This window comes from Pleurodeles waltl, chromosome 4_2 (assembly GCF_031143425.1).
Source record: "Pleurodeles waltl isolate 20211129_DDA chromosome 4_2, aPleWal1.hap1.20221129, whole genome shotgun sequence".
NCBI lineage: Eukaryota > Metazoa > Chordata > Amphibia > Caudata > Salamandridae > Pleurodeles > Pleurodeles waltl.
This window is the reverse complement of record NC_090443.1, coordinates 1,067,276,368-1,067,290,828: the sequence shown is the minus strand read 5'-3', so window position 1 is coordinate 1,067,290,828 and position 14,461 is coordinate 1,067,276,368. Positions and strand designations below refer to the sequence as shown.

General features: G+C 48.8%; 2 protein-coding genes across 2 annotated transcripts in view; both read right to left on the bottom strand.

The window, feature by feature from the left end:
* LOC138293775 (zinc finger protein 850-like) overlaps positions 1–10,678 on the bottom strand; it is a 407,545-nt gene extending 396,867 nt beyond the window's left edge. Inside the window, exons 1-2 of the mRNA XM_069233117.1 lie at positions 10,594–10,678; positions 6,677–6,772 (exon numbers count right to left, since the gene is read on the bottom strand). Coding sequence (XP_069089218.1) covers positions 6,677–6,698 — 22 coding nt within the window. The 5' untranslated portion in view covers positions 6,699–6,772; positions 10,594–10,678. The remainder of the gene's footprint in view (positions 1–6,676; positions 6,773–10,593) is intronic.
* On the bottom strand, positions 8,004–11,782 carry LOC138293774 (uncharacterized). Its single transcript, XM_069233116.1, has 2 exons — positions 11,759–11,782; positions 8,004–10,681 (listed from the first exon to the last, which is right to left on the bottom strand). Exon 2 carries the CDS (start codon positions 10,648–10,650, stop codon positions 8,779–8,781), a length of 1,872 nt encoding a protein of 623 aa, XP_069089217.1. The 5' UTR covers positions 10,651–10,681; positions 11,759–11,782; the 3' UTR covers positions 8,004–8,778.
* Between the last annotated feature and the right edge of the window lie 2,679 nt (positions 11,783–14,461).

Below are 14,461 nucleotides of genomic sequence, written 5' to 3'. Positions count from 1 at the left end.
CCCAGGAGGGTAGAAACCTGTCTGAGGGGTTGGCAGCAGCAGCAGCTGCAGTGGAGACCCCGGAAAGGCAGTTTGGCAGTACCCGGGTTCTGTGCTAGAGACCCGGGAGATCATGGAATTGTCTCCCCAATGCCAGAATGGCATTGGGGTGACAATTCCATAATCTTAATCATGTTACATGGCCATGTTCGGAGTTACCATTGTGACGCTATACATAGGTAGTGACCTATGTATAGTGCACACGTGTAATGTGTCCCCTCACTCACAAAGTCCGGGGAATTTGCCCTGAACAATGTGGGGGCACCTTGGCTAGTGCCAGGGTGCCCACACACTAAGTAACTTTGCACCCAACCTTCACCAGGTGAAGGTTAGACATATAGGTGACTTATAAGTTACTTAAGTGCAGTGGTAAATGGCTGTGAAATAACGTGGACGTTATTTCACTCAGGCTGCACTGGCAGGCCTGTGTAAGAATTGTCAGATCTCCCTATGGGTAGCAAAAGAAATGCTGCAACTTATAAGTCACCTATATGTCTAACCCTCACTTAGTGAAGGTTAGGTGCAAAGTTACTAAGTGTGAGGGCACCCTGGCACCAGCCAAGGTGCCCCCACATTGCCCTGAACAATTTACCCGGACTTTGTGAGTGCGGGACACCATTACACGTGTGCAGTACATATAGGTCAATACCTATATGTAGCTTCACAATGGTAACTCCGAATATGGCCATGTAACATGTCGACCGCTGACTGCTCCAGGATGCATGCAAAACCACAACAAAGTAGCAAGACGACTACCAGCAACACTGTAGCGCCTAATCCTGCCGGCTTTCTCAACTGTTTCCTGGTGGTGCATGCTCTGATGGCTGTCTGCCATCACCCTGCACTGGAAGCCAAGAAGAAATCTCCAGTGGGTCGACGGAATCTTCCCCCTGCTAACTCAGGCACCAAACTTCTGCATCACCGGTCTTCTCGGTCCCCTCTCATCTTGACGAGCATGGTCCCTGGAACACAGGAGCTGGATCCAAGTGACCCCAACAGTCCAGTGGTCCTTCTGTTCAAATTTGGTGGAGGTAAGTCCTTGCCTCCCCATGCCAGCCAGTAATCCTGTGTACTGCGTGATCTGCAGCTGCTAGGGCTCCTGTGCACTTTCACAAGGAATTCTTCATGCACAGCACAGTCCAGGTCCCCAGCACTCCGTCCTGCATTGCTCAACTCGCTGAGTTGAGCGCCGACTTCGTGTGACCCTCTTTTGTTGTGTTGAGACGACCGCCGTGCTCAGATTTCTTGAACGCCTGTTCAAGTGCTTCTGCGGGTGCTGCCTGCTTCTGCGTGGGCTCTCTGTGCGGCTGAGCCCCCCCCTCTGTCTCCTCCAAGGGGCAACCTCCTGGTCCTTCCTGGGCCGGGCAGCACCCATTATCTTCAACCGCAACTCTTGCAGCTAGCAAGGCTTGTTTGCGGTCTTTCTGCATGGAAACAACTCTGCATCCTCCAGCATGCCGTGGGGCATCTTCTGACCAAAGGAGAAGTTCCTGGCGCCTTCCGTTGTTTGCAGAATCTTCGGCTTCTTCCACCTGAAGGCAGACCTTTTGCACCTTCATTCAGGGTTTAGTGGGCTCCTGCCCCCCCTGGACACTTGTGTGACTCTTGGACTTGGGCCCCTTCCTTTGCAGGTCCTCAGGTCCAGGAATCCGTCTTCAGTGCTTTGAAGTCAGTTGTTGCCTTTGCAGAATCCCCTATCTCGACTTTACTGTCTTTCTGGGGTAGTAGGGTAACTTTACTCCTACTTTTCAGGGTCTTGGGGTGGGGTATCTTGGACAGCCTTAGTGTTTTCTTACACTCCCAGCGACCCTCTACAACCTACACTAGGCCTGGGGTCAATTCGTGGTTCGCATTCCACTATTGGAGTATATGGTTTGTGTTGCCCCAGGCCTATTGTATCCTATTTCATCTTATTGTATTCTACAGTATTTGCACTACTTTTCTAATTGTTACTTACCTGATGTTGGTTTATGTGTATATTTTGTGTATTTTACTTACCTCCTAAGGGTGTATATCCTCCGAGATACTTTTGGCATATTGTCACTAAAATAAAGTACCTTTATGTTTAGTAACTCTGAGTACTATGTTTCTTAAGATATAGTACCTATATGATATAAGTGGTATAGTAGGAGCTGTGCATGTCTCCTAGTTCAGCCTAAGCTGCTCTGCTATAGCTACCTCTATCAGTCTAAGCTGCTAGAACACTTCTAATCTACTAATAAGGGATAACTGGACCTGGCACAAGGTGTAAGTACCATCAGGTACCCACTATAAGCCAGGCCAGCCTACTACACCGACAAACCACTGAAATGTGCAAGTTATGGTTAGAACCACAATCCTTAACTCACACTACAGCCAGGTGTGAGAAAGTAGCCTCTTTCTAGCCTTATTACCCCCACTTTTGGCCTGTTTGTGAGTGTATGTCAGGGTGTTTTCACTGTCTCGCTGGGATCCTGCTAACCAGGGCCCAGTGCTCATAGTGAAAACCCTATGTTTTCAGTATGTTTGTTATGTGTCACTGGGACCCTGCTAGTCAGGACCCCAGTGCTCATAAGTTTGTGGCCTATATGTATGTGTTCCCTGTGTAGTGCCTAACTGTCTCACTGAGGCTCTGCTAACCAGAACCTCAGTGGTGATGCTCTCTCATTTCTTTCAAATTGTCACTAACAGGCTAGTGACCAATTTTACCAATTTACATTGGCTTACTGGAACACCCTTATAATTCCCTAGTATATGGTACTGAGGTACCCAGGGTATTGGGGTTCCAGGAGATCCCTATGGGCTGCAGCATTTCTTTTGCCACCCATAGGGAGCTCTGACAATTCTTACACAGGCCTGCCACTGCAGCCTGAGTGAAATAACGTCCACGTTATTTCACAGCCATTTTACACTGCACTTAAGTAACTTATAAGTCACCTATATGTCTAACCTTTACCTGGTAAAGGTTAGGTGCAAAGTTACTTAGTGTGAGGGCACCCTGGCACTAGCCAAGGTGCCCCCACATTGTTCAGGGCCAATTCCCTGGACTTTGTGAGTGCGGGGACACCATTACACACGTGCACTACATATAGGTCACTACCTATATGTAGCTTCACAATGGTAACTCCGAATATGGCCATGTAACATGTCTATGATCATGGAATTGCCCCCTCTATGCCATCCTGGCATAGTTGGCACAATCCCATGATTCCAGTGGTCTGTAGCACAGACCCTGGTACTGCCAAACTGCCTTTCCTGGTGTTTCACTGCAGCTGCTGCTGCTGCCAACCCCTCAGACAGGCTTCTGCCCTCCTGTGGTCCAGCCAGGCCTGGCCCAGGATGGCAGAACAAAGGACTTCCTCTGAGAGAGGGTGTTACACCCTCTCCCTTTGGAAAATGGTGTGAAGGCAGGGGAGGAGTAGCCTCCCCCAGCCTCTGGAAATGCTTTCATGGGCACACATGGTGCCCATTTCTGCATAAGCCAGTCTACACCGGTTCAGGGACCCCTTAGCCCTGCTCTGGCGCAAAACTGGACAAAGGAAAGGGGAGTGACCACTCCCCTGACCTGTACCTCCCCTGGGAGGGGCCCAGAGCTCCTCCAGTGTGCTCCAGACCTCTGCCATCTTGGAAACAGAGGTGCTGCTGGCACACTGGACTGCTCTGAGTGGCCAGTGCCATCAGGTGACGTCAGAGACTCCTTCTGATAGGCTCCTTCAGGTGTTGCTAGCCTATCCTCTCTCCTAGGTAGCCAAACCCTCTTTTCTGGCTATTTAGGGTCTCTGTCTCTTGGGATTCCTTAGATAACGAATGCAAGAGCTCATCCGAGTTCCTCTGCATCTCTCTCTTCACCTTCTGCCAAGGAATCGACTGCTGACCGTGCTGGAAGCCTGCAAAACTGCAACATAGTAGCAAAGACGACTACTGCAACTCTGTAACGCTGATCCTGCCGCCTTCTCGACTGTTTTCCTGGTGGTGCATGCTGTGGGGGTAGTCTGCCTCCTCTCTGCACTAGACGCTCTGAAGAAATCTCCCGTGGGTCGACGGAATCGCCCGCCTGCAACCGCAGGCACCAAAGAACTGCATCACCGGTCGCTTGGGTCTCCTCTCAGCACGACGAGCGAGGTCCCTCGAATCCAGCAACTCTGTCCAAGTGACTCCCACAGTCCAGTGACTCTTCAGTCCAAGTTTGGTGGAGGTAAGTCCTTGCCTCCCCACGCCAGACTGCATTGCTGGGAACCGCGACTTTTGCAGCTACTCCGGCCTCTGTGCACTTCCGGCGGAAATCCTTTGTGCACAGTCCAGCCTGGGTCCACGGCACTCTAACCTGCATTGCACGACCTCCTAAGTTGTTCTCCGGCGACGTGGGACTCCTTTGTGCGACTTCGGGTGAGCACCGTTTCACGCATCCTCGTAGTGCCTGTTTCTGGCACTTCTGCGGGTGCTGCCTGCTGCTGAGAGGGCTCCTTGTCTTGCTTGACGCCCCCTCTGTCCCCTGACGCAATTGGCGACATCCTGGTCCCTCCTGGGCCACAGCAGCATCCAAAAACCCTTACCGCACGATTTGCAGCTAGCAAGGCTTGTTGGCGGTCTTTCGGCGGGAAAACACTTCTGCACGACTCTCCACGGCGTGAGGGATCCGTCCTCCAAAGGGGAAGTCTCTAGCCCTTGTCGTTCCTGCAGAAACCTAAGCTTCTACAGTCCAGTAGCAGCTTCTTTGCACCCACAGCTGGCATTTCCTGGGCATCTGCCCATCTCCAACTTGCTTGTGACTTTTGGACTTGGTCCCCTTGTTCCACAGGTACCCTCGACTGGAAATCCATCGTTGCATTGTTGGTTTGTGTCTTTCCTGCAGAATTCCCCTATCACGACTTCTATGTCCTTTGGGGAACTTTAGTGCACTTTGCACTCACTTTTCAGGGTCTTGGGGTGGGCTATTTTTCTAACCCTCACTGTTTTCTCACAGTCCCATCGACCCTCTACAAGGTCACATAGGTTTGGGGTCCATTCGTGATCCGCATTCCACTTTTGGAGTATATGGTTTGTGTTGCCCCTATCCCTATGTGTCTCCATTGCATCCTATTGTAACTATACATTGTTTGCACTGTTTTCTAATACTATTACTGCATTTTTTGGTATTGTGTACATATATCTTGTGTATATTTGCTATCCTCATACTGAGGGTACACTCTGAGATACTTTGGCATATTGTCATAAAAATAAAGTACCTTTATTTTTAGTATATCTGTGTATTGTGTTTTCTTATGATATTGTGCATATGACACTAAGTGGTACTGTAGGAGCTTCACTCGTCTCCTAGTTCAGCCTAAGCTGCTCTGCTAAGCTACCATTATCTATCAGCCTATGCTGCTAGACACCCTATACACTAATAAGGGATAACTGGGCCTGGTGCAAGGTGCAAGTACCCCTTGGTACTCACTATAAGCCAGTCCAGCCTCCTACACCAGGCGAACCCTAACTCAGCACAGAAATCTAAAATTCCTAAAATCTGCTGGTGCCTGGTCTACACAACAGTTACAGTGGACTCAATGTTTTTAACGAGTATGATTTTGTAATACAGTTCCAACCTGGTTGCGGTCATGGGAAGGCAGATGCTCTTTCACTTTTAGGACATGATTACACAGATTAGCTCAATGAGTGCCCTTACATCATTCCCTGGGAAAGGGTTCAAGGAGCTGAATCACAGGAAAAGACGTCCTACAACAGGTATCAGTAGAACAAGGAAAGGAAGATCACAAGATCATTAGTCGCTTTGGGTGGCTCAGTTTGACTACAACAATGTCAATAACAATTCAACTGGTCATACTCCCTTGTAACGCAGTTACGGCTATCATCCTCAAATGTTGCCGATTGATGTGAACCCAACTTTAACCACACACATAGTGATGGAGTTCGCAGACCAATTAAAAAGAATACATCGCAAGGCACAAGACAATCTGTCTATTGCCAAGACACAGTACAAAGCACAAGCAAATAAACATTGTCACTCAAGTCTACTACTACTGGAAGACCAAGACGTTTGGCTTTCCACATAAAATATTTGCTTGACGGGTCCAAGAAAATTTCAGTTTCGATACATCAGAACGTTCAAGATCTTTAAAAAGCTAAACTATCTGGCCACGAAATTGGACCTGCCAAGAACAATGCGCATTCATCCTGTATTTCACATTCATTCATTGATGCCTGTTACCCCTGGAACCGTTCTCCCACAGAAACCACCAGCCCTGTTGACAAACAAAGAACCAGAATTTTAAGTTAAAGCAACAAACTATATTATCTAATTGACTGGAGAGGATACGGACCAGAGGATTATACTTGGAACCTACTAGACTTGTATGGCTTTTTCATCACAGATACCCTTTGAACCAAAGCCTGCAGGCGGGACTATTGGGGGGAGGAGGGGTTGTATTGTTGGGCTTTTACCAACCATACCCTGTACCTGTGGTCCAGTGAAGACCTTTTGCAGCCCTCCAGGGTAGGAAACACGGACTGGGATATGTCACGTACATGCAGCGGTCTTTCGATGTGCAACACCCATGTTAGGTGAGGTGGAAGTGATCAGATATTTAAGTTTGCCCGCTTTCTGGTGCTTGACGTCCCACCCCTCTTGCAGGTAATCCTGTGTCAGTTTCTGACTCACCTGTTTCCGGGCATTCTGGCATCCTCGGTGCAGGAGTTTTCTTTTCATCGGGTTCACTTCTTCCTCGCTGCCTCGCTGCCCCACGCCTCGTTCCTTCTGTGGAAAAAAAAAAGGTTAGATATTTTCACAACAAAAGAAGATTTAAAGGCTGTAATATGTGCGCATGGTGGCAATTTTAGTATCTTACTAATCCTGTTTTTGTTCATATTTAGTTATAGAGCTATTTTTTGAAGCCCAATATTTTCTTCTGTGAATCTTCTGGAAGCCCATGACTTTCATTGGGCATACCTGTGAAACTGAAAATCGTTTAACAGTTTCTATAAACAGAAATCAGCCTGAATATTGAGAAAGCATGCTGTGTGGGAACATCTATTACTATTTACTGGCATACGGTTATGATCATATTGTGTTCAATATATATATATATATATATATATATAGTTATTAAGGCCTAACAAGTACTGTGAGTGGGTTAACTCACTACATATTTGACAAACTTTGTGTTGAAACAAAAGGTTTGTGTACCCTGAACTCGAACACATGATTTAAGATTGCTTATTCTGATACCTTAACTGGTAACTGTCTACCCCATTTAGAATGTCGGTTCACAGGTTTCCAGCATGGTCCAATAGCACTGTGGTATGTATCCTGTTCCTTGCCCAATTAATTGGTACAAATATTCGCATATCTGTGTCATTGTAAAATAACCACTCCTGTCTATGTTTATCAAGTTTTGCCACTTTCAGAGTTTCTGTCAATATACGCACTCCCCGTCAAAACACTTACTAGGAAAGCAAGTTCAAGTGAGAAGAGAGATCACAAACGTACCATACATCACTCTGGGTTTAGGGAGGGGGACTACAGCTGTACGTATATGACTGACCAGAGTACCTTGTCTCATAGGACGTAGCAGCAGAACAGAAATTCCTGGACAGAATGCTACACAGAATCCAGAGAGCTTAGAATCAGAAACAGTATTTTCTTTCCCCGTTCTCCTCTTCCCCATGGGGCTAGAGTTGCCTTGACTGTTTCTAGGCCGGGTGGATTGTGCCAGATGGTAGAGTGGGGACCTAGCGTCACACTCCAGCTCACTCTTAAAGGAATATCAGGTGACTACCTGACAAAAACCTTATGATGGAACTCTGCATTCGGCCTCCTTCCTCTATATGGTTATGGAACTCCTTGTTGACTTGCAATATCCTTATAATGAACGGCAGGGGGTACTTTATCCCTAATATATTGTCAATGAAAAAGGTTAACATGAAGGTATAGTTGGTTTTGTCATAACACCTTAACAGTTCTTTTAAAAAAAACATCAGAAATTCACTTAAAAAACAAGGGTGCATTTATTTATGGTATTTATGGTTAAGACTTAAAACTGGACAAACCACTGAAATTTGCAAGCTATGGTTAGACCCACAATCTGTAACTCACACTACAGCCGTGCAAACCCTAACTCAGCATGTTACAAGTGATGATGCAATGACATTTACATTGGTAAAGAGTTCTCTAAAGGCAGGATGCAGTTGAAGCAAGATCACTGCTATTTTTGTCCTGCCCATAAAGCAATTGAAAACACAGTTAGGACTGAGCTAAAGTCGGATGGGTGAACTCACAGGTGACACATAACAAATCACTTAGTGTATCTGAGTTTCAAAATGAGGTGTGCACTCTTGGAGAACCCTGCAGAGGCAAGAACATCACTGTTCTGCTGTTGAGGCTGAGTACATACTTTGATTTTTGTATCAGGGACTGGACAGGGCTGTGTCTTACCCATTGTAACTGTGCAACAGGAAACACAATTCACTCTCTAGATTGTGCATGTTGGCTATTCTCAAGGAATACCACATCACTTGCATCTGACAATGAAGTTTGATTTCTGCCAGTGATTCCTCAAATGAACAGCGATATTCCCAGTTCTTCATCCTAGATAGGGGATCAACAAGGAGGGATGAGAGCTACTGTCCTACGTGTCTCATGCAGAGTCCAATTACCAGGACTGTTTCTGCACAGGAAGGCTGCAGTGCTGTTTAGAAACAAGGGGGGGAACGCAGGGACACATCTGAACCCAGTGCACTCGTACTCTGGGGGGTCAGTATCGCTCAGGGGGTTCTCCCAAACCATATTCCTCTCCTCGGAGACTTACTAAAATCTGCCAATATGCATTTTGAGGAGCTAGTTAGTATGCATTCTGAGTGTCCGTTGATACTGAAACACATATCTGGGAAGGCTTTTAACAGCAATAAATGTGATTTTGTATTTCCTCTTTCCATTGAGTCTGTGAGGGCACCCTGATCTGCAGTACTTGTATCCAGTTCTAGGCATGATGGGGGCACAGAAGGACCCCGCTCATCAGAACAGAGCAGTTCTAACTTGTAGTTCTGATGCTGATCTTTTGATTCAGGACGCAGTGGTTCGAGTACGGAGCTCCGATCCGAGCCTCGTGAATCACTACAGGGTTGTTGTAGCTTGTCATTCTGATATGAACATTGTGCATCAGTACAGGGTGGTTCTAGCTTGTTGTTCTGATATGAACCTTGTGCATCAGTACAGGGTGGTTCTAGCTTGTTGTTCTGATATGAACCTCGTGCATCACTACAGGGTGGTTCTAGCTTGTCATTCTGATTTGAATCCTGCTCCACAGGGTGTAGTGGTTCCACCTTGTAGTTCTGATTTGGTTCCTGTGCTTCAGGACGCATTGATTCTAGCTCTCGATGCAAAGACTCTAGCTCGTAGCCCACATTTGGATCCTGTGCATTAGGAAAATCCTGTTTCAAGCACAGGTGTTGTTGACTCTGGGAATCTTGAAATGCTAACTGTAGGCACTGGGTTTGTTGTGACCCGAAGCCATCAAGAAAGAATAACCCAGACTGTAAGTGTTCACATGGTGCCTTTCCATCAGGTGATACAGGTTGAAGGCACTGGTTCCCCTGGGGATCTTGGCAATCAAAACACATCAACTCTTCCTCCACTTGTTCATCTGGTTCCTTTGCATTTGGTAACACAGTATTTTTACAGTGGTTTTGCTGTGGTTCATCTCCAGCAGGAAATAGTGGGTGTGGGCAGAAGTTCTGTTGCTGGTCCCAACTATTAGCAGACAAAGGGGATGGTTCTGGCTTCAGGTGCCTATCTGGTTCCCTCTCTTCTGGGGACACTGGCTGTATGTTGTGGTCTTGCTGTGTTATCTGCCCATCAACAAATTCCAGATGAAGACAAAGCTTTCCCTTCAGTGATCTCACTGAAGGATCTGTCTGAGGGCACCTGGATTCAGTACAATCCTGTTTTAGTTTTTTTCCATCTGGAAACCCAGGTTGCATGCACTGGTCCTGCTGTGACTCGTGTACATCTGGACACCCAGGTTGCATGCACTGGTCCTGCTGTGACTCGTGTACATCTGGAAACCCAGGCTGCATGCTCCTGTCCTGCAGTGGGTCACATCGATCTGGCAACACTGGCTGTAGATAAAGTCTTGACTCATCTGAGCGCACTTTAACATCGGTTGGAGAGGAGAGCGTACAGTCCTGTTTTGGTGCATGCCTATCAGCAAACACTGGCTGAAGACACAAGCTTGGGTCACATGGCCTGTCCAGCTGAGGTGTCGCAGGAGGCTGGCTAACAGCACAATCTCTAATGCTCACTGGACAAACCATCTCCAAAGACACACCACCATTTGGAAGGGGATATTGACTCTTTGCAGTCCAGATTTGCTCCATAAGCCCAGCGACTCTAGACGGTACGTCCTCTAGGGTATTCTGCAAGTTATCCAATTTGTCTTCCAACTGCTCCAGCATAGATAAGAGGATGATGTGGGACAGGTTCTCCGAAAGGGACTCCAGCTTAAGGTCCATCTGAGCATTATTTCGGGATCTTGAAGCTGAGACGTCATGGACAGGAGAAGATGGGAGTGTGGCTCTTACGGATTGAGGTGACCGCTGCACTTTCACTTTCTTTCCTGGAGCCTGCCTTCTCCCCATTCCGATATAATGATGTTTAAGTCTCAAGTGTCTGCAGAGGGGAAGAAAAGAGAAAAGAGAACGTAATCACAGGACAATTAGGTCAAAATACTCCTTCCTGCTTCACTAAGGCCAGTGTGATCAGAGAGTAATTTGTATAAACCAGAAAGATATGAACCATTAAACGTGCACAATATTCGTATATAGTAGATATATTATGAAAGGCATTGTAGGTCTAAAAATATAAACAAAAGGGGGGAGTCTGGGTTCTGTGACTTCACTTCCCCCTTAAAGTGCACCAGTTCCTGCCTCCTCCCTCTGACCTCCTCAGACTTACCACCCCCCCTTAAAGTGCACCGGGTCCTGCCCCCTCCCTCTGCCCTCCTCAGACTCACCCCCCCTTAAAGTGCACTGGGTCCTGCCCCCTCCCTCTGCCGTCCTCAGGCTCACCTCCTCCCCTTAAAGTGCACCGGGTCCTGCCCCCTCCCTCTGCCCTCCTCAGACTCACCACCCCCCTTAAAGTGCACCGGGTCCTGCCCCCTCCCTGTGCCCTCCTCAGACTCACCGCCCCCCTTAAAGTGCACCGGGTCCTGCCCCCTCCCTCTGCCCTCCTCAGACTCACCTCCCCCCTTAAAGTGCACCGGGTCCTGCTCCCTCCCTCTGCCCTCCTCAGACTCACCTTCTCCCCTTAAAGTGCACCGGGTCCTGCCCCCTCCCTCTGCCCTCCTCAGACTCACCCCCCCCCCTTAAAGTGCTCCGGGTCCTGCCCCCTCCCTCTGCCCTCCTCAGACTCACCTCTCCCCTTAAAGTGCACCGGGTCCTGCCCCCTCCTCTGCCCTCCTCAGACTCACCCCCCCTTTAAGTGCGCCGGGTCCTGCCCCCTCCCTCTGCCCTCCTCAGACTCACCCCCCCCCCTTAAAGTGCTCCGGGTCCTGCCCCCTCCTCTGCCCTCCTCAGACTCACCCCCCCTTTAAGTGCGCCGGGTCCTGCCCCCCTCCCTCTGCCCTCCTCAGACTCACCTCCCCTTAAAGTGCACCGGGTCCTGCCCCCTCCCTCTGCCCTCCCCAGACTCACCCCCCCTTAAAGTGCACCGGGTCCAGCCCCCTCCCTCTGCCCTCCTCAGACTCACCTCCCCTTAAAGTGCACCGGCTCCTGCCCCCTCCCTCTCCCCTCCTCAGACTCACCCCCCCTTAAAGTGCACCGGGTCCTGCCCCCCTCCCTCTCCCCTCCTCAGACTCACCCCCCCTTAAAGTGCACCAGGTCCTGCCCCCTCCTTCTTAATGCGAGGCTCGTGCTCTCCGCTCTGCGGGAAATTGAGTTAAACCGTTTAACTTCCGGGTCGGCTGCGGCAGAGGCAACACCAGCAGCGGGTACTGTCCTGTTTCACCTCCTCCTCAGACCCGCCCCTCAGGCCTGTCAGGAGGATCACTTCCGGGTCAGCGGCGGCAGAGGCAGCAGAAGGTCCAGTCCCGCCTCCTCCTCAGACCCTCACAGGCCTCGGACCCGCCCCTCTGGCCTGTAGCTAGGATCACTTCCGGGTCAGCGGCGGCAGAGGCAGCAGCAGGTCCTGTCCAGTCTCACCTCCTCCTCCTCAGACCCTCACAGGCCTCGGACCCGCCCCTCAGGCCTGGCAGTGGGATCACTTCCGGGTCAGCGGCGGCAGAGGCAGCACCAGCAGCCACGGAACGGTCCCCGGGCCCGGCTTCTTACAGCATCTGTGCGTAGCTTCCGGCGCACGCGGGATCCGGAAGCAGTTACCAGAGTGTGCGTGACCCCGCGCACGCGCCGTGTCCCCCCCTGTCTGGGCCCTCGCGGTGGCTGCTTGTGGCCCTTCCTGGGCCGCTGGGCGAGCTTCACTGGAGTCTCCGGGCCTCATAACCGCGGCTGCACTTTGTATAGCGCCAACAAGTCCGATCAGCAGCGCTTTAGCTGCCTCCATTGGGGTGTTTCAGCGCCCCCTGCGTGCCTCAACCATCCTGCACCCTCCAGTCAGAGGTGTGATCAGGGGACCTCCCTCTGGGAGCTCACTCTTCAGAGCTTTCACAGGAGCTCACTCATCAGAGCTTTCACAGGAGCTCACTCCATCAAAGCTTTCACAGGAGCTCACTCATCGGAGCTTTCACAGGAGCTCATTCATCAGAGCTTTCACAGGAGCTCACTCCATCAAAGCTTTCACAGGAGCTCACTCCATCAAAGCTTTCACAGGAGCTAATTCATCAACGCTTATACAGGAGCTCATTCATCAATGCTTTCACAGATAGCTCATTCATCAGAGCTTTCACAGGAGCTCATTCATCCAACCTTTTACAGGAGCTCACTCCATCAAAGCTTTCACAAGAACTCATTCACCAGAGCTTTCACAGGAGCTCATTCATCAAAGCTTTCACAGGAGCTCATTCATCCAACCTTTTACAGAAGCTCATTCATCAAAGCTTTCAGAGGAGCTCATTCATCAAAGCTTTCACAGGGAGCTCATTCATCAAAGCTTTCACAGGGAGCTCATTCATCAAAGGTTTTACAGAAGCTCATTTATCAAAGCTTTTACAGAAGCTCATTCATCATAGGTTTTACATGAGCTCATTCCATCAAAGATTTCACAGGAGCTCATTCATCAAAACTTTCACCGGAGCTCATTCATCAGAGCTTTCACAGGAACTCATTCATCAAAGCTTTGACAGGAGCTCAATCATCAGAGCTTTAACAGGAGCTAATTATTCATAGCTTTGACAGGAGCTCATTCATCAAAGCTTTGACAGGAGCTTAATCATCAGAGCTTTAACAGGAGCTAATTATTCAAAGCTTTCACAGGCGCTCTTTCATCAAAGCTTTTATAGGAGCTAATTATTCAAAGCTTTCACAGGCGCTCATTCATCAAAGCTTTTATAGGAGCTCATTCCATCAAACCCTTCTATCGGAGCTCATTCATCAAAGCTTTTACAAGATCATGCCCTTCAAAACTTTTACAGCAGCTCACTCCCTTCAAATCTTTTACAAGAGCTCATTCCATCAAAGCTTTTACAAGAGCTCACCCCATCAAATCTTTTATATGAGCTCACTCCCTTCAAAGCTTTTACAAGAGCTCATTCCATCAAAGCTTTTACAGGAGCTCATTCCATTTAAGCTTTTACAGGAGCTCATTCATCAAAGCTTTTGCAGGAGCTCATCATCAAAGCTTTTACAGGAGCTCCCGTCTATCAAAGATTTTTCCAGGAGCTCATATCCATCCCTGCCCCATGCTTTTCTAAGTGCAGTTTGTCGAGACCTGGCTTTTCCAATTATGGTTGAAGGTGGAAAGAATAGTGACTGTTCTGCTGCTGCCTCAGGCAGGACTTTTCCTCATGGGTAGTGTACCTGTGGGTCTGTCCTTCACTTGTTACCTTCAAGTAACAAGGCCGGCCAGTAACTTAAGTTGAGGTCTTGCTCTCTTAACTGATGGGAGAGGATGGTGCGTTAGGGCCAGAGTCACTGACTTTTGAAAGCTGCAGCAGTCCTGACTTGTGTTAAGTTCTTTGTGGACAAAGTACTGCACGTCCTATATGGGTGTCCACCTCACCAGGGGCTTTTTGAGCCCACTCTGGACAGGCTGGTGCCTTAGCCAAGTTTCACAACTGAAGGGTTTTGCTGCATGGGACAAAATAGGGCTGTCTGGTGGGGATCAACCTTGAAATCATTTCAAGAAACTGAATCCCTGTTTTCCCTTTCATTTATTCAATTCCATAAATATATACAGCTTCTGACTAACGGGGGGACAATGAGGTCATTCCAGAGTTTTATTCCCTTAAAGCCAAGCTTCTCCAGGGCCCAGTGGGGAAAGTGGGCACGGGTCTCTCAA

What these genes read in the sequence shown, in the direction of transcription:
- LOC138293774 (XM_069233116.1), bottom strand. Translation starts at nt 10,650, where the DNA reads ATGGGGAGAAGGCAGGCTCCAGGAAAGAAAGTGAAAGTGCAGCGGTCA.